This window comes from Cucumis melo, chromosome 3 (assembly GCF_025177605.1).
Source record: "Cucumis melo cultivar AY chromosome 3, USDA_Cmelo_AY_1.0, whole genome shotgun sequence".
In the NCBI taxonomy this organism is placed as follows: Eukaryota; Viridiplantae; Streptophyta; class Magnoliopsida; order Cucurbitales; family Cucurbitaceae; genus Cucumis; species Cucumis melo.
The window spans coordinates 25,093,214-25,113,717 of record NC_066859.1 but is presented as its reverse complement, the minus strand read 5'-3'; the positions used below and the strand labels follow the sequence as shown (position 1 = coordinate 25,113,717).

The following is a 20,504-nucleotide window of genomic DNA, read 5'->3' as shown; positions in this document are numbered from 1 at the left end:
TAGATAATTTGATATGTAAAAAAATGTATTTCCACTACAGTTAAAATAGTATTAAATAATTGATGAAGCTTTTCTTAAACAAATTAAATCAATTAAGCTGAAATCCTTGGTTTGACACTAATTTTATTGGAAAACACTCGTTTTTTTTCTTGAGTTATTTGTTCTTTGAGCATTTTTCTAACGATTTTTAAATGCAAAATTCTTATAGAAAATAATTAAAACTATTTACCAAATATGGAAAAAAAAAACCCTAAATAAGGTCTAGAAAATTTTGAAATTGTTTCACGATTATTCTTTTTAAATTGTAGCTGAGCTATTAAATGCCAAAACATCTAAAAATTAAACTAAAAACAAAAAAGAAAAAGTAATCTAGAATTTAACTTTTAAAAATTAAATCCAAAAATTTATTTTAAACGACAAACCATCTAAAAATATTTATAAATATAATAAAATATTACAATCTATTATGATAAATCACGATAGATCAAAATAAACTATCATCAAGATTTGATATTATCCACTATAGATAGATAGTAATGATTTTATTGTATTTTTTAAATATATTAGTTAATTATGCGTTATTTAAAAATAATCATTTTACCTATAATTTTTTTGTTATCTATTTTCTTTAATTAATATCTTAAAAATAATCGAGCCAAAATTTGAAAATCTGAAAAACAGTTTTCAGAAAAATAATTTTAAAAACAATTAAAAATAGACAAAACATGAGGAAGAAAAAACATACTCTTTTAAAACCAAAAACCAAATTCAGCCATTACTTTCTGGTTCTTATTTATTCCATTTCCTAAATAAAACTTCTGAATTTATTTTAATCTTCCATACTGTTTAAAAAAAATCAATTAAAAGTTGTAAAATTGATTGAAAAACGAAAAAGAAAAAAAAGTGAGAAAAATTAAAATTTGAGCTTTTTTCTTTTATACTTCAACTCTTTGAAATCAGTTTAATTCATCGAAAAAGAAAAGAAGATCACCAATCACAAAAGTTTCCAAAACCAAAAGAGTAAGAGAAGAGAAATACCTCATCAAATTGGTGACCTATATAAATAAAATAACAATGTTATAACGGTGTGAAATATACGTAAATATATATCTATATATATTCCTGTTATAAACACATCTCATTTCAATAAAGCATACTCACATTAAAAGAAAATTGATCGTGTTGAGTTTGAGGATATGAAGTAAATGTTATAAAATCGATTCCAACTGCTTCAGTTGTGGGTCTTCAATTTCGGTTTCCTCCACTTCTGGAGAGATATAAGCATCAGCAATGGCCTTCCCTTTAGCTAACACATCAGCAGGAACAGTTTGAAGGAGCCTGTAACAAAGGAAAGAAGTTTAGAAACACAGTCATAAAAATATTAACTAGTTGTCGGATTAGATTATGGTGTCGATTGCAAACGGATGAATTCTAATTTCTAAATGATAATTTTGTTAAGGATCCTGGAAAAATGGACGCCATAATCTTTAAAATATGAATTACTTCTCTTATTGCTAATTGGTTAGGAGACGAAATTCAAGTTATCTTTAGAATGGATCTCGGTTTACCTACCAGACTAAGTCTTTATGCCTTAGAATTTGATGTTAAACCTAACTTATACATGTATTTGTCTCTTAGCTATGTGCGTTTAGTTTTTAAACTTACCCTCTTAGACCACGCATTTACTTTTGTAAATCAACAAACCAATAAACTAAATTCAAACTATATTAGATCAGATAAATTCAGGCTTCCAGGATATAAATCCAACTTAGAAAGTTTTGATTAGATCAGATAAATTCAGGCTTCCAGGATATAAATCCAACTTAGAAAGTTTTGATTGAAACTTGAGACACCAGATCATATATTCCTTGTTAACGAATCAACAGAAGGTTACCTGTCTAGAGCAAGAACGGCAGTGTCAATGTTGGTCTTCATTGACTCAATTGAGGTTCCTTGATCATTTCTTGTAGCACGTAAAAGCGAAGAATCAAGTTCTTCCAGAGCTCTTCGCAAGTTTAAAATGTTTACAAAAGTTAGAAATAGATCATCATTTAGTAGACGCAAAAAAGTAGAAGATTCAGATCAGTTTACTATCCATATCATTCATAATAAAGTAATTGCTAGCCCTCACATCACCTCATCAACTACAAGAAGCAGCAGAAAAAATGAGCATGTTTAATGCTTATGTTTCCGGCTTTTTTAGAAGTTGAGATCCTCAGTATGTTGTCATTCTGAAATTGACATTATCCTCAAAATCACACATTCCTCTTAACTTAAAAAGACGCTAAAAGAAAACCTGAGACATCGGTCAACGTTGTCGAACGCAATGTTTCCATTTCCATCCTCTGATGCATATTGTGCGACCTATTATTGAAACAAAATTTCCACAATTCTATATGAACTCATGACCAGAAATAACTCAAAAGAAGTAAACGCGATAAAAAAAACTATTGCTGTAAGTAACTTCCAATATGAAATAGCAGTCTGCAATGAGGATTTGAGTGGAATCAAATTGTCAGAGGAGCAATGAGGAATGTATATGCATATACACTGTTTAAACGAGGCAAAATTGCCCAAACAAGCACGGGCATACTATTACAGCTGAAACCAAACCTTTAATAAAGAGATAGATTAGATTAAGTTCGATCCTATCAATATATTTTCTAGCACTTTTCTCCGGGTGAGAAACACAGGAAGTAACATATTAAATAGAGAGGAATAATATTGTAGGAGTTTGATCTTATTTACAAGTGTTCTGATATCAAGCTTCTTTTCAAATATTCTTTAACTAACAGAATCGAGTAATAAATTTGAAAACAGATTATAGAAAGGAAAACGGATATATACAAACACTTCGACGTCAAACGGAGTAGGAGAATTTGAAAGAGCAGGTAAAGGATCGAGGAATGTTCAACAATTCCAGAAGGTTTTCAACTTACTGCTCGAATATTTACGCGAAGAGATGATGCAAGTCCAGAACGCAAGAGAGATCGGCATGTCGCATATTCTGGTTTACTACCTTCCAAAATTTTCCCTGCAATGGAAAAGAAACAGTTAACATTACATAAAATTGCGTAGATATCAATAAACATGAACGTTCTTACAAGTGAAATTTTGAACGACTGATCAAGTTTCACACACGAACAATGCAAATTCGGATTACAAAGTGAAAGAAAAATCCAAAACTTCAGAAACGAAATAGTTATCATGCTTAATTACCGACGTCTTCGATTTGTAACTTGGTCAATATGACGGCAGGAACATAAACTTCAAGCGGATCCAGCTTTTTCCTGAATAGAATGCATCAGAATCAGTTTGATGAACCTCAGCAGATAGGTAAAGGCTCAAACTAATATCACACGATCGTTTACTTCTTCACGTATTTGTCCAGAAAGCTTCCAGCAGAAGCACCTGCATAGATAAACATTAAAAAACGCAATTCATAACGGTTTATTCATAGAATTTGTCCGTCAAGTAGAACTAACACAACCGGCTATAATTCGCTGAACAGAAGAAAGCATACGGTCAGGAATCAGGAACAAATTTGAGAGGACGAGAGAAATGGAGAACAGTCGCCTACTCTCCCGCCAATTGTTCGAGGACAGTGCGCACCTCACTCGGCAGTGATTCTTATTATTGGCGGCGGTGAATCTCAGCGGCAGAGGCGGAAGAATGGAGGCGGAGAATTTGAACTGCTCCGAGCTAATTAGCGGAGGAGTGGTGGATGTCGCCATTGACGATAGAACATTCGGCCGACCTTTTTCCCTCTCTCAGTCAGCCAGGGAGGAATGGCGTTTGTGGAGAAGGAGATTCCGTCTCATCCATTTTTATCCAATGCAATATCATTCGGCGGGCTTTTTAAAAGCCCAGCGGCATATCGGCCCAATAAGCTACGAACGGCTCAATACATCAAACTTGGAAAATCAATTGCAAATATAGCCGTTATATTCTAAATAATTAAGCATACAACCTTTTAAAAAATTGTAAATATAAAAAAATGTGTAAAAATTTATCAATAATAGTAATCTATTACTGATAGACTATGTAGCAAAGATTCATCTATCAACTGTAATACTTTGCTATATTTGTAACTTTTTAAAAATATTGTTACATACTTAATAATTATTCTAAAAATTACTATAGATTGTAATTAGTCTTATTTTTTCTTTTAAATGTTAAAAGGTTTTTCATTGACGACTTTAGTTGATAATAACTTAATTTCATATTTTCAAATTTGTAATAATTTAATAGTTTTTTAACATTGATAAGTAATAATTTATTCAAATTTGTAATAATTTAATAGTTTTTTTAACATTGATAAGTAATAATTTATTCACTATACTTTATAAAAACGATGTATAGAACACATGAAAGAAAATGGCTGACTTCATAGTTGTGTTTCACTCCACAAAAGAACATACTCTAAAAAAAAAGTGGGCAACCTTAAAAATAAATTACAATCTTAGTGTCACTTGGAAGACAATTCTTTAAACGAAAAGAATCCTCTATGTAAAGTAATAAAGAAAACGACATTGAAAATCCATACTAAATAAGAAAATATGTGGTCAATCTGATATTGTTTATCATAGAATAAGTTGTTTGACAAAAGGCAAAATATTTTGTCCATGAAAAAGATAACTAACTATGGTTTCATTTTTATTGAGATTTAATGAAATTTCTTACACATGTAAATCTATGAATTGAACAACAAAGGGTCCAAACACATTTTGGTGAAGTTTTAAATGATGTAAAAGCATGTAGATCGGGCTATTAAGAGTCGAGATGTGATGTTTGGTTGTGATTGCCTTAGCCAGGCATATGAACAAGGTTGAACCACAAGACTTAGCCTAGAGTAGAGGCAAGTTGGCCTAGGGCATATATGAACAAGGTTAAATCTCAATACACGTACATGTTACGTGTATCATCGAATGAAATTTAGTTTTGTATGTATTAAGTTCGGTTGAGGATAAAGTGAAACTCATCGAAAGCCTGATAAAGTTTCAAATAGTCGAGCAAAAAGTAGATCATGGTTATCTTACACAGTTGGAGTTGTAAGGTCATGGCAATTGACACGTCTCACATGTCTTCAAACTAGTACTAGCAAATGTTAGGAGTGGGTTATGACTTCTTTTTAACTACGTTGGTTGCCGTTTTATGCTTATGTCACTTATGAATTTATACAACATCGATCAAGGGTGAAGATTGAAATTGAATGATATTCAAAAAGAGATCATCGATCCAACCTTAATTTGAAGTGTAAACCTCTTAATACCTTCGCAAATACAGAAGATTTTACCTTACTACACGCCATTATAATATCCATTACATATCCAATATATTTACTTTCACACATACAAAAGAAAACTATTCTCTAACAATATATTATGAAATATGAAACAAAGTTGAAACACTAGTAATAATTCCTTTCTAAACCAATTATATAAGGAAATGAAATTCACCAACTCGATTCCGGTATTAGTACATTCCAGCTATATCATTACGCTATGCTTATTTTGTCATCTAACTCTAATTTATATATTAAAAAGGTAATCAATAATACAAACTAAATTTTCTCCTTTTTCTTTTTCTTATACCAAATAAGTGAAAAGTAATAATCTTGATTAGGTTTTTTTATATTAATGGTGTCTTTAATTAAAGTGTGATATATTTTAGGGTCCTTAATATTATGGTATATTTACACACCACGACCACAACTCCCCCCGTTCAATTGTTTGCATCCAACAACCCCTTGACCATGTATGAACTTTGCTGTCGCTTCAGTGTAGATGTGAGTTTCATTCAACAACCTGAATCAAAATTAAACCAAAATCAACACTGCAAATTCAACCCTTTCTAAAATAATACATAAATTCAAAAACTTAAAAAATATAATCACCTTTGAATCAGATTTTATTTTAAATCATTGTCACATTATTTTAAATTCAAGAAATAATCGCAAATACAATGAAGTATAGAGTAACGTTTCAAAAAATTTGTAAATATAGCAAAATTTGTTAGAGTTTATCGATGATAGAATTCTACGACTGATAGACCATATTGCAAATAGTAGTCTATCGCTGATAGACTAGACTATATCAGTAATAGAAGTCTCACGAATAGATTTTGCTATATTTGTAATTTTTTTAAAATGTTGTTATATACTTAATTATTATTCCTAAAATTGACACTGATTATAATTATCTAAAGTTTTGAATAGGGGTGAGCATAGTAGATCGAAAAACCCGCCAACCACTCTTGACGGTCAAGATTGACACGAACATTTACTAAACCAATTATAATCAATTCCATGGAAATTCGTTAAAAAACTAACTACAAGCAACTGATGCTCATCCCTTTTAAACGGTTATGAAGTGCAACGAAGGATAATATTGAACTTACGCTAAAGAGACAATCTTGTTGATAATGGTGGAAGACACAATTGAGGGGCCAGTTAAATAGAGCAACTCCCCATTGATTCTATCCTCAATTCTCTTATCCAATTCCTCAGATTTTATACAGAAAGGATGATCTGATGCCTGTTTTTTTTTTTAAACATAACTAAGTTAATTAATTTATAGACTTAGCTAATTTACATAATTTATATAGTGTTAAATTAAAATTAATATTTATCTCATACCATAACCCATCCCCATGTGTCTGCAAAAGATGGTATGTAAGCCGTGTAAGCAATCACATCTGTATCAAGAAAATACAAAGAGAGATAGAGAGTAATTAAAATGGTTATTTTAACTTTAAAATAAGGTTTTAATTAATTAATCTAAATAAACTAGCTGTGTTTCAAATTGAGTATAGTTAATTTTGTAATTAATTGAGAAAGAGAAACTTACAGTTGAAGGTCTGTTTGATTGTGTTATAAATTGAGGTAAAAACCTCTTTGTGGGTGAAAATTCCGGCTGGTCCTGCCTGAAAACCTTACAATTGTCAAAATTATTCTTAAAGTAAAATATATGTGTTGCACATTTACCAATTTTTTTAAATTAATAATGGACAGAAAATTCAATTCTTCATATCAAAAGGTTGAAAAGAAGAAGTAAACTTATTGTGTCTAAATTATTGTATTTACAATGATTTTAAAAAGATATAATAAGAGTGAAAAGCTGACCTGAGTTACAAAAATGCCATTGTGGTGAAGTTTAGGTTTGAGGATGTCATGATAAAAGGATTTGGTGTAGAGTTTGTAGCAAGGCCCGTCTTTAACAGGATCTGCTAGGTCTCCTATTATTACATCATATTTCTCCTTTCTCTTCTCCAATTCCACCCTTAACACAAACACAACCCAATTTCAAATCTCATTTTTCAAACATTATCCAAACAATATGTTAGTTACATAATTTTTATTCCAAGATGGGTACCAATTTTAATTTCAATTATATATATATATATATATATATAATTTGTGTTATAATTAAATAATTAATTAACTTACCTTGCATCGTTTATTACGAGATGAAGTTTCTTGTGACAAAAGGCCTCTCGGTTCACCGTCAAATGTTTACGACAAAAATCCACCACATCCTATAAGCAGATTTTATAGAATAAAAACTAAATAAATAAATAAATCTGAGGTTAATAACCTTTTTCGTACAATTTAATTTTAACTTTTTTCTTTTCGGTATTGATTCATGTAATTTTGTTCTTTCAATGTACATTTGAATTTATGATATCTTAATCTCTAAAAAAAATTTCGATACAGTTTAAAATTTAGAACAAAACTACATATATTTTGTTTAACGGTCAAATACATAACTAAATCTCGTTGTATGTAACAATTTGATTAATATAGTTTAAAATATAGTACAAAACTATATATATATTGATCAATGATTAAATAGAGAACTAAATTTTGTTGTATGTAACTATTTGATCGATATAGTCTTTACTCTGTATGTGATATATTTTGTTCAATGGTTAAATGCATAACTAAATTTTGTTGCATGTAACTATTTAATTGATATAGTTTAAAATCTAAAATAAAACTAGTATTTTATTCAACGGTTAAGTATGTGTACACTTTTTGTTTTGTTTTTTTAGTTCGATAACATGTTAATTGATTCAATTAATTAAGTTATATTTAGATTAACAAAATATTAGATCGTTGGCTAATATAATTTACCTGATCAATATCGCACATAACAACCTTCTCTATTGATTTGTGTTTAAGAACTTCTCTTGCTGCTGAGCCTTCTCCACCTCCCATTATGAAGACACTTTTTGGGCTACAAACAACGACCATAATAAAACAAATAAACAAAGTTAATCCCAAGAAAAACTTAGCGTCATAAATATAACATTTTTATTATATTTTATCGTTCTTTTAAAAGTAAATATAGTAAAATAGGTTCAATAAACTCGTTTTTAAAAATTGGAGGTTGAATGTTTTACCTTATAGTTATATATATTTATTTTTTCTATTGATTATTCACTTTTCTTTGCATAAAAAAATGGTGGATAAGTATAAATGACACTTCATGTTAGACCCTCTTAAATCACACATCCATATTTCAAATCAAGAAAGACCCTTTTCATTGATTTTTTTTCCTTTAATTTAATATTGTTACAATTTTTAAAACAAATTTCAATTAAGAAAACAATCAATTATGACTTGAGAGGAAATGATATTTCGTAAATTAATATTAAATTCTCATGGCATAACTAAAGACTAAAGTAGACATATAATCTGGATTATTATTATATTGATATTTGATGTCTTTATTTTTTAACATAGATATTTAATATCAAAATTATTATAAGATAATATTTTAAAATTATATGCTTTAAATTGGAAAATAGTTTTGCTTTAATTTAAAATATTGTATCAAAAGTTTAAAAAAAAATGAAAAGAAAAATCAACACCAAATTTGATTCAGCTAAAACGATTAAAAAAATTTAAACGTAAACACAAATCACGACTCAACTAAATAATAATGTAAGCATCTTTTATAAGTATTAATTTTTTAATCAAACTTACATTTACAAATATAAAAGTTAAATTCAGAATATCAACGTATATAAAAAAAAATTAAAAATTAAAAATATAATAAAGTTATTAGTTGATAGATTTAATCATATAAAAGCCTATCTAATACAAAAATTATTGTATCTCCAAAATTGTTGCTTGGTACAATTACTGATCTTAATCAATCATTACCAACAATGTTGAGAGATGATGATTTAAACATTAGAAAGTTTCATTTTTGTACTTTCAACATGCAAGAATGAGGAATAATTTTAATATTGATAGTACAAATTTAATTAATAAATAAAAGTAAGATTATAATTTGAGTGAAAGTGAAAACAAAATAATGAAGCAAAAGGAAAGCGCACTTGGAATGGCATAACAGAGGGGGATGAATTAAGCATTCATGATAAACAAACTCGTCGGCCTCAGCACTTTGCATCTTCCCATCGATCATCAATGCCTACACTCACAAACCTTAATCAGATCGTTATTATACAAAAAGAAAACCGAAACCGATTCAAAAAATCACGAAACAAAACTGGAATTCGGAACTTGAATAACGCACTTTTCCGAAACGCTTCGTATCTAAAAGAGCGATATCCTGAAACTCACTGGTTCCTTGCTGCAGAACACTGAAGATAAGAGAAGGATTATATTTATATGAAAATCCAAGATGAAATTTGTGAAGAAAAAATCAAGAGATTTCGGAAACTAATAAGGAAAATCAAATACCGATTAAGAGCGAAGGACCATTTGAGGTTTTCGTCGATGATTTCTTCGTACCAATGGCAATCGTCGCCATTAACATTGTTGATTACCGATTCGTGAGAAGAATTATCGTCATTGATGTAATTGGTTTTCTCTTCGAAGTTTCGATCGACTGATTGAGAGAAGCCATTGGTGTGTGAGCTTAGAACTGCAGGACCCATCGGTTTAAGGAGGAAGAAGGAGAGAAATGGGAACGTAATAGTTGATGACGAAACAGAGAGGTTGGAAGTTTTGAAGGGGATTTTTGGGATGCTCATTGTGAGGATCCTTTTATAGATGCAACCGTTTACTTTTTTTTCTTCTTCACTTTTATTTATTTGTTTACTTTACTTTGTTTGAAATATATGCCTTACAAATTATCATATATAACAATTTGTTTGAAATATTTATTAGACACACCAAAATTTCACATTCGATAACGAATATATATATCGATAGACATCTATTATTCTCTATCAATACCATCTAAACATTCAATTACAAAACTTTTGATTTTTAAAATTTATCTTTTTACTCGACACATAATCAAAAGTTTAGTTTAATGTTATATGAGATACAGAATCCAAACTTATATAAATTGAAAATTTTAGAGATCTATTAAATAGTGTTGAGAATTTAATGACCTATTAGACACTTTTAAGAAGACCACAGCTCGATTATAATGCAGTAACAAGCTCTATTATCATCTTTGTCGATATATTAAACTTTTGATAAATTAAAATACTTTCCTCATCCAGTTTGGATCTTTTTAGTTGGAGTGTATTGTACCTTTTAACCTATTATCATTACCTTGTGCATTAGAAACCTAGTTAAATATCTTATCGACTTCAATGTAGTCTTTTAAGAGTTGTCAATCACTTCATGATTAGCGATCTTTTGCACAAGAAGTTAATAAAATGTGTTTTATGAACATGATGATCATCTTCCAATACATATTAAATGTGGCCATGAAAACTGAACTTTATACATATACTACCTATATCGTCAAATTCTACGTTTTATTACTTATAATCTAATTTTCTCAATCATATATACATACATATATATGTACATACATACATATGTACATATCTACATATGTACATACATAGATAGATACACATGTACATACATAGATAGCTACATATGTACATACATAGATAGCTACATATGTACATACATAGATAGCTACATATCTATACACATATGTACATACATAGATAGCTACATATGTACATACATAGATAGCTACATATCGATACATACATAGATAGCTACATATCGATACATACATAGATAGCTACATATCGATACATACATAGATAGCTACATATCGATACATACATATACATATACATATCTATACATATATATATACATATACATATCTATACATATATATACATATACATATATATACATATATATACATATACATATATATATATATACATATCTATACATATATATATACACACATATATATATATATATATATATATATATTTCCTTTTTAGGTTTATCGATCTAATTTGATAATTCTACGAATTTTTCTTCTACTCTTATGAAACAGGAAACAAGAACACTGTCAAATAATTTATTTATTAAATAATTTAAACAAAACAAGAAACAATAAGGCAACTAAATATGTGACCCCTCCTTAGGATTTGCATAATAAATGAATGAAAAAGTGGAGGAATATGTTAGGGGTTGGTCCCACTGTTACATAATGAGGGATAATAGGATAGGATTGAGGAAAAAGGGCTTTTTCAAGCGTGGGGTGATTCCACTATCAATTTTTTTTTTTTTTTTGTTGGAAACTCCACTTTTAACTACCTACCATTTTCTCTATATCTCATTTTATTATTTTTATTGTTTTTATTATTATTATTTTGTCTCTCATATTATTGAACCAAAAGATATTTGGTAAGATATTAGGTAATGGGTAAGTGAGTGTAGAATTTATATTTTGCAATGTGTATGAGGGATCATCAAAGATATGAATGATCAAGATGTCTCTAGATATTAATATATATACATATTGATATGTATTGTAGTCACTAATGGATTCAGTAAGAGTGAGCATTGACATCCAAAAAATCGATTCAATTGATTGAAATTGATTTAACCGACACTTGATGGTCGATTTTATTAAAAATACGGTCGGTGGTTGGTTTAATTAAAATGTTTTGGAAAACAGACCAAAATCGATCAAAACAAACCCGTTGAACATCGTTGTTAGTTTCCTTTAGTATAAACCAACTAGGTCAATTTTCAACCTCGGTTTTTGTACAAAATAGCCCTTGACCGACCGATGATCATCCCTAGACTCGAGCAACTTTCATCAAATTTATGCTCTTTATATAACATATATATATAAATAAATAAATAACTGAAATAATATAAATTCCTAGTAGTTAGTTTAGTGGTATAATAATCATCCACCCTCTTTAGATATAGGTTCAAGTTGATCTTTTAGTTTTCTTTCATATTATTTTTACTAAAATATAAAATCTATTAACAAAACTTCTACATCTGCTATTGATTATAATATAATATAGTTTTCTTTCTTTCGCCCTACTGAAAGATGATTGTTTTGGTTTTTTATCGATCGATAGTTTTGTTTCATATGTATGTGGAATGAGGTTAGAGAAATTGAACCAACAATGGATGAGCAAAAGACCATTTTCTTTTTTGAAGAGAAAAGCAAAGGACTTAAAAAGACAATATAAAAACACACATGGCATTAGAGTTGGCATTGTGACACTATCACAGAGACAAAATGGTAAGACATTACAAAGCAATGGTTGCACCACACTTTTGTCCACACAAAGGAAAAAATTAGAAAAAATTTATTATCTTAAAAAAAATACAAACTATTTGCATGACAGTTTTTTATTGGTAGTTCCTTGAAATGCATAAAGATAAGCGTACTTTACATACCACTAAAAACTGTACCATTTAAATAATAATTATATAATATTTTAACACGCTGCTCCTTGATAACCAAGAACAGACGATGTGTGTATATATATATATATATATATATATATATAATAAAATAGTTAAAATATTATAATAAATAAATAATAATAATTTGTCGCATGTCATACCATGATAGAGTAATTTAGTAGGATGTCTAGAAATATGTAGTGCTCTCGATGCACCTAATATTTTTCTGGTTAAAAACTGTACGTAGTCTATATTATTTATGGTAAGCCTATGTTTACTATTATTGTGATACCTATATATGACGAGAGTAATCATTTTCGTAAATCTCTTATCAAGAGATCATTGAAGCATGAACTAGATGTTCATAATAAAATTTTCATATCTTTTTATTAGAACCTGCAACATAAACTATATTTTTGTGTACTAACTTTATCGTTCATTCCAAATTTACTTTCAAGTGAAACTGTACCTTTCATCTTTTTAAGATTTAATTTTTACTTTTTACTTTTCCAAATTTACTAATAATAATGATTAGTTTTTTTTTCTTTGAATGGACCGGCTGTTAACTTATTTCAAATAAAACTTTACCAAACAATATGCTTTTGAAAATCAAACCATAGAATAATCTAAACAAGATTAGACGATTCGATATTTTTCAGTATAAAGTTGACTTTTTTTTTTTTAAGTTTATTAGGGTGTGAATGTGAATATTTACTGTTTAAAAGTAAATATAATATCTTAAAGTGAATATATATCCATCAAAATGGTTAATATATCATCATAGATTAAAAAAAATGAGAGGGTTCAACTTCATAAATGATTAATCATTTTTTTTGTTATATATTTATAAAAAAAATCATATCGATTGATTTCATTTGAATATCAACAAAATTTGAAATGTGAAATTAATTTAAATAACTTTAAACAAGCATATGCAACGATATTCAATAGATACATCTACAAAATTAAAATTTTGATATGCAAATCAAATGTAATTAGTGTCAAAGGCAATTATAAAAGAGAGTTGAAGGCATGGTTTTGGAGTAATAATGAGAAAGGGACAAAGAAGCAAAGGAATTGAGCATTGTCCCATTTGGTGGTAGGCGGGCGGCTTCATTTCATTTCAATCGTTTTCAAAAGTTTTTCTTTTTCCTTTTATATATATGATGAAGAAAAAAGCTAATATTAATTTTGAAACCAAGGGGATGTGATATATTGAGTCAATACACCATTGTGGGCCTCAAACTCAACTTTTTTTTTTCTTTTCTTTTCTTTTAAAGGTCAGCAACTTTCAAGGGATTAATTGTGTTTTGACTTTTATTTAAAAAAAAAAAAAAACAATTTTGCGGGTTCAAACCGCCATATAAATGAAGAATCGAATCATCAACATTTTCAAATAAATTAGTTGATGGTGTATTTTTTGAATTATTTTTTAATTAATACTTCTCTCGCAATTTGTTTAGTTGAGAATGTTTTGCAATTAAAATTAATTTTTTTTCAAATAAAGCAAAATAAATTAAAAAAATTATAAATACACAACATGTTGTTGTCTATTAATGATAGACTTCGATAAATTATTATCTTGTATCACACCTAGACACTTATAGATATTGATAAATATCTATCAAGGTTTATTATTGATAGAATCTGAAATTTTAATTCATTTTGTTATATCTAAAATTTTATTATATATATATATATATAGGTAAAATATCATATAGGTATTGTAATACAACTAGGGGTGAGAAAAATTGAACCCAAGACCTCTTGTTCACAAATACATATAAGTGTCATCAAGTTGAGTTCATGATAGCTAGTAAAAATAATTTCCACCAGAAAAAGTATATCGTAAATATTTTTAACCGATAAGGATAGACATCCCTCTGTCATCATCTAACAAATTTTGTTATAATTTACTATTCACTGTCATTTTCATTTATATATTAATACAATGGCGCACACGCATAGGCATGCGACTTTATCTTTAACAATAGAGATTTATAAATCAACAAACTAAAATGAAAGAAGTAGAAAAAGAACACTTGTCCACAAAATACAATCATTATCATAAGAACAAAAAGGAAATTTGAAAAATGAGAAAAGAAAAAAGTTTTATGACGAAAGTGGACACATAAAATGAATAATAATAATAATAATAAATGAAAAAGAAAAGAAAAATTAATAAAAAAAAATGAAATTAAAATGAAAAATTGAGTGTTGGGTTGAGGAGAGAGCTGTAAATCATTAGGCAAAGCGACATAGGGAGTCAGGCGTGCTTTGGTGCTCTCCACTACATTACATTTTCAAAATATATGTAAAGAGATTTCTTTTTCTTTTCCCTTTTCACTCCCATTAATTAATATATACACAATTTTCACACTTTTCGTTATACACAACACACACACACACATTCTCAACTTTTCAATTTGGATTTCACTTGAGAAGTGGCCCAATGACTACCGAAAAGCACATGTCTCCAAAAGTGGTGTGCCTCATCAGTGATTTGCCGTTATGTTGTCTGCTTCTATGCCACTTCTTACGACCTTAATTCGATGTTTAGAGATGTGAACATAGGTTTATATTAATTAAAAGTTGATTTTTGTTAAGAGGCTTTTTGGGTTAAGCAGTGGATTATTTATTTATGGTCTTAGATTATGTTTGTATTTGAGGTGTATTTTGATTTACAATAGTACGTGTTTGATGTAAATACTATTTTTAATTTGAAAATAAAATAGTAAACACTACAACAAAAAAAAATTACAATTGAATCATATAAATGAGATTACGATCCTATTTAATATTAAAGAGAGTTTTGAAATATTGTTTATTGTATAGAGTTTTGAAATATTGTTTATTGTAATTAATTTGTGACTTTTAAATAGTATTTAGATGGTTATCTTTGTGTTTAACAAGATTGTCCCAGTTTGAAAAGTTTTTTAATTTTTTATTTTGTGTCTATTAAACAATATTAAAAATAAAGTGAAATTAACAAAACATAAATCGTGCCTAATTATAGAACTTTTAAAATTGTTTTATTTTAGATGCTAGAATGTCATGAATTTGTTATTTAACACTCAATTGTATTCGTATTTATGTTATCGATAATTTTAGCTCTAGAATTTAGATAAATCTGTTACATAAACTTTCTAACTCAACTAATGACCCTAAAACTGTAGTTTAATATTCCGTTCTCTAATAATAAAATTGACTTCCTTTAAATCATGCAAATCTTTTTGTCAGTTCTCTATCGTTTACATTTCTACTGTAAACGTAAAGTTTATAATACAAAAAATTTAAAAATATACATTAAGATCTAAGGACCTACGAACTAAAGTTGAAATTTGTATTAGATGGTTTTTTAGAAGTTGAAGAAACAAAATAATATCCACTTTCAAGCTTAAATTATGAGCCATTAATTCTATTTTTTAAAGAATAATTTAAGTAAAAAATATTTAAAATGGACAATATTACATCATTATTTATAAAGAAATGGAGAGATGTGATCCTCCTCGGACATCAGATGGTGACATTTGTTTAGTATTGGGAAATGGTTGGAATGGATTATTGTATTATGACTGTGGGAATAAAAAAGACGATCAAATTCCAAAGATATGGACGAACGCACTTGAAATGGTTTGGTTAGTGCTGCATCTTCTCCAGTGGGTTGCTTTTTAATTTCACCCTCAACAATCAGAATAAAATCTAATATATATATATGTGTGTGTGTGTGTGTATGATTATTAGAATCAGATTAAATAATATTGTTCGAATACATGTATTTATCTATTTAATTATTACTTTTCTCCGTTGCAACAGCAACAGGTTAGACGGAAATTTGAACTTTTTCCTTTTTTTTTTTCTTTTCTCTGTTTAGACTAAAGCTAACAACTAGCAAGAGTAAGGCAGAGCTTAACTTAGAAAAAATAATGTTCATGTAACATTTTTCAAATACAGCGTAATAAATTAAAATACTTATAAAATATAACAAATTTCTAGATTTTACCAATGATAGTCATCAATGTCTAACTATCAGTGTATTTAATGGACATTGATAGACTTTTAGTTGTGTCCATCAATGTCTATCGTAGATAGAATTTGATATTTCGCTATATTTTATAAATATTTTCCAACAGTTTTATCATTTTCAATAATTTTCTATATATATACACACATATTTCAATTATTCATTAATTAATTAGATATAATGGGCACACTGTATAGAATAATAATGTTCAAACTAAAAAATAAATTAGATAGGATAACAAGACATAGAAATTGAAATAACAAAAAACTTATGAAAACCTCCCAGCTTTTGAAGATTCAAAAGATAATGAAGAACATTTCTTATGAGTCTTATGCTAAAAATTATTATTCGGTTTGCAAGGGTCGCAAGCAGATTATAATAATAAAATAAATGAAGAATTGATTTAGAACTTAGCGTAAAAATTATTAATTTCGAAATGATTTAAGTAGCATTTTCAAATATGATATAATAAACCAAAATATTATAAAATTTCAAATCTTATCAATAATACACCTTGATAATTTGTATTAGTGCTTGTCAATACACTAATAAACTCTAATAGATTGACAGACACCGATAGAAATCTATTAATGTTTATCATTGATGGAATATATGAAATGTTGTTATGTTTTTTAATTATTATAGGCAATTTTATCATTAACAACCATTTTTCATAATGTAACATTTACCTTTAATTATATTTATTTAAAATAAAAAATGCTATCATTAAACGGAAAAAAATAAAATTGGAAAATTTTATAATATTTTTAAACGTTCAAACAAAATGTAGTATAAAAGATTCAAATACATCACTAAGAGGTTGAAGATATATACTATATCAATTGAGCTATGTTCAAAGTGAACGGTATTTTTTTCAAATAAGAATAAGAAAGAAAAAAGAAAGGGTGATATATTAGAATAATGAATAATATCCAAAGGTACATTTTTGGATGAAATAACATGTACGATCAAGAATATGAACCTTTGGCCAAAGTCTGAGAACATATGCTAGGCCAATTGATTAGCTGTATACTTATGATATGCATCATTGATTTTTTCTTGAAGAATGAGGATAAATAATAAAATAAAAGAGAACTCATTTTATTTTAGTTTTATTTTATTTCAAACTACATGTGTATGTGTATGGATGAGAGATCTAAACTTTACATTTTTAATTTGGTCAGTCATATACCAAATCAATTGAATTATCGGAATTGAATAATTAATAATGTTTCCTAAAACTTTTTTTTTTTTTTTCTAATTTCAACTATGAAGAATTTGGATATATAACAAAGATTGAAAACATATGTTACATCAATTTATTCTCTAAAAAAAAGAAGTATATTGATATTAGAATAGTTACTTGTGTTTATATACATTTCTTTTAGATTAAAAAATATTTTGGATGAAAATTTTTGAACCAAAAAAAGGGAAAATGATTCGGTTAAGGATTCCATCCCATTATTCCTTTAACCAAAATTCAAGACTATATGTCACACCCATTAATTAGCTAATACTCGTTATGGATTGTTTTTTCGTTGAGAATCGGAATCTGAATTTTTGGTCTTTTCGCCTAGTACATATGTTAAGATCAAGTGAATTATAATTAAAGTGGATGATTAAGAATATAAATTGGCATGCATGTTTTTTTAGTCAAACAAAACGTAGGATAGAGATTTAATTTCTTACTTTTATAATCAACGCATGTCACACCAATTGAATATGTTCAAGTGGGGTTAGGGATAATGTTCACAAATAATTATTTTTGTCCCAATAACATGTAGTGTGAGAAATTTGAACTTTTAATCTTTTGATCAAAAACATCCGATATGGTAAAATGCGTTTTTTATTTAAAAATAAGATAAAATCAAAAAGTTTAAAACAATAATAAAATATTACAATAAAGCATGAGCCTAAAAAGAAAAATCAACTCAATGAAGCAAGAGGAGGGAGATGAGAGAAGGAATGAAAGCATTGAAGAAGACCCATTTTAGATCTTCTAGCATTTTTTTTTGTAAAAAATGTTATTATTTGGATGTTTAGTTTAAAAAAAAAAAAAGAAAAAAAAACCATTAGGTAGAAGGTATGAACATAGCAAATTTGTTTATCACAATTATCAGTTGGTGACGAAGATATTTGGTTTCTCTACTATTTTTCATCTTATTAGGTAGGCTTGCTTACACTTAGTGTGATTACTATGGTAATTGATTGATGGTGACATGTGAACCAAGAAAGTTAGTTATGTCTTCAAGACTTTGCATGAATAAGGTGAATAAGTTGTGTGGAAAAAGTATCGAATTCTAAAGTAATGTAGTGCATTTGTGATAGTGTAAAAGAGCAAGAGTGAGAGAGAGAGAGAAAGAATAGAGTGTGAGGAGCGAAATAATGTAAACTAAAACTATAGAGAGCAAGACCCAACTTTACATACACAATGGTCTCTCTTAATAATTTCACATTTAACTCATTTATTCTATGCTTAATTAGTCACGAGGGACATTCGGTTTTGCTACCAAACTTGCTACCGAACTTGAAAGAGCATAGGAAATATAATATATTAATAGCTTTCCTTGTACTTGGTGTTATACTTATTACCATGGTAAAGAAGATTGACAGTAATAATGTAATTAAGGCTAGTTTGCAAAAAGTATTGTAATTAAGGTAAAATTTACAAAATCATTCATCTAATCCTAATAAAATTTTATTGATCGATTACTTATAATGAGCTTGAACTACTTAAAATTATAAATTTTATTCGATTTTCCATTATTTACTATTTCTTAAGGTCAAGGAATAATAACTATAACAATAGTGATACGAAATAATTCTAATCATGAAATTGTCCAAATTTTGAAATCACGTAAAAACTTTACTTTTTCTTTATTGAAAAACCCTACCAAACTTATATCCCAAATCAATAAGTATTATTAACATTGTGATTGTGACTTGAAATATGTGATGTATGAATACGAGTAACCATTTATATTCTACAAAATACAATATCTAAAAATATGTGATGTATGAATACGAGTAAGATGGATGCTGAGTATTTTTTATTGCTTAGTTATGTTTGTAATATTATTCATTAATAGTAGATAAGGTAATGAAATTAAGCTAATCTTAAAACACCCCTGGTCGGTTCAATTACTCAAAAACATTGGATTGGAAAAGACTCAGCATTTGTAGAAATGGATATTAATGATAATATTATTATTAATTAAGAGGTACGGCAAGTGTGGTAGAACCGACTCCAACACGAAACTTAAAAAGAAGAATGACTGAGTGGAGGCTATGCCATATTGCATAACGAAGATAACGACATTAAGAAATGCAATTCACTAAATTAATACAAAAACATCACGCAATTAAACAAAGTTGGGTAGACAGAAATTGATTTTAGAATTACTAAAACCACTTTTTGACAAATTTGAAATTAATCTAAAATGTGCTTTTAAGCCTTAAATTAATTGTGAGGATATAAAAATCGCAGTTTAAAGTGAATTTTAGAAATTAAATTAACTTGAGTGATTGAAAAATATAATTTGAAATGATAATAGACCTGAAATGACTCCTGTGTACTAAATATATAGTCTTTAAACTTCTCAAGCCACTAACATCTTTCTTTGCCCACATTTAGGTTGGTTTCCAAACTTATAAATGAGTTGAATCAAAGCAGGACAACATCAAATTAAATTTAACAAAAAAAAAACCCACAAAATGACCAAAAAGCCGAAAGTCCAATTTCTAATGTTATTTTTGTCGATGACCCATTTTATCATTTTTATCAAATGATAGAGGTTGAAT

The 20,504-nt window shown here is 28.0% G+C and overlaps 2 protein-coding genes across 6 annotated transcripts; both read right to left on the bottom strand.

Annotated features, from left to right (window-relative positions):
* Positions 1-1,021: 1,021 nt before the first annotated feature.
* LOC103488519 (uncharacterized) lies at positions 1,022-3,809 on the bottom strand. Of its 4 annotated transcripts, none has more exons than XM_051082087.1 (8): positions 3,491-3,809; positions 3,372-3,411; positions 3,220-3,290; positions 2,940-3,034; positions 2,297-2,364; positions 1,895-2,005; positions 1,162-1,338; positions 1,022-1,055 (listed from the first exon to the last, which is right to left on the bottom strand). In XM_051082087.1, exons 1-7 carry the CDS (start codon positions 3,732-3,734, stop codon positions 1,209-1,211), a joined length of 759 nt encoding a protein of 252 aa, XP_050938044.1. In that variant the 5' UTR covers positions 3,735-3,809; the 3' UTR covers positions 1,022-1,055; positions 1,162-1,208. The 4 variants fall into 4 exon arrangements, with proteins under 4 accessions (XP_050938044.1, XP_016899923.1, XP_050938043.1 ...); XM_017044434.2 differs by having other exon boundaries at positions 3,524-3,808; XM_051082086.1 differs by having other exon boundaries at positions 1,036-1,338.
* Positions 3,810-5,244: 1,435 nt separating this feature from the next.
* On the bottom strand, positions 5,245-10,069 carry LOC103488520 (thermospermine synthase ACAULIS5). 2 transcript variants are annotated; one of them, XM_008447310.3, is made up of 10 exons: positions 9,713-10,069; positions 9,546-9,612; positions 9,346-9,440; positions 8,135-8,237; positions 7,448-7,536; positions 7,124-7,280; positions 6,849-6,924; positions 6,638-6,696; positions 6,400-6,536; positions 5,245-5,807 (listed from the first exon to the last, which is right to left on the bottom strand). In XM_008447310.3, exons 1-10 carry the CDS (start codon positions 10,003-10,005, stop codon positions 5,696-5,698), a joined length of 1,188 nt encoding a protein of 395 aa, XP_008445532.3. In that variant the 5' UTR covers positions 10,006-10,069; the 3' UTR covers positions 5,245-5,695. The 2 variants fall into 2 exon arrangements, with proteins under 2 accessions (XP_008445532.3, XP_050938042.1); XM_051082085.1 differs by lacking the exon at positions 6,400-6,536 and having other exon boundaries at positions 9,713-10,038.
* Between the last annotated feature and the right edge of the window lie 10,435 nt (positions 10,070-20,504).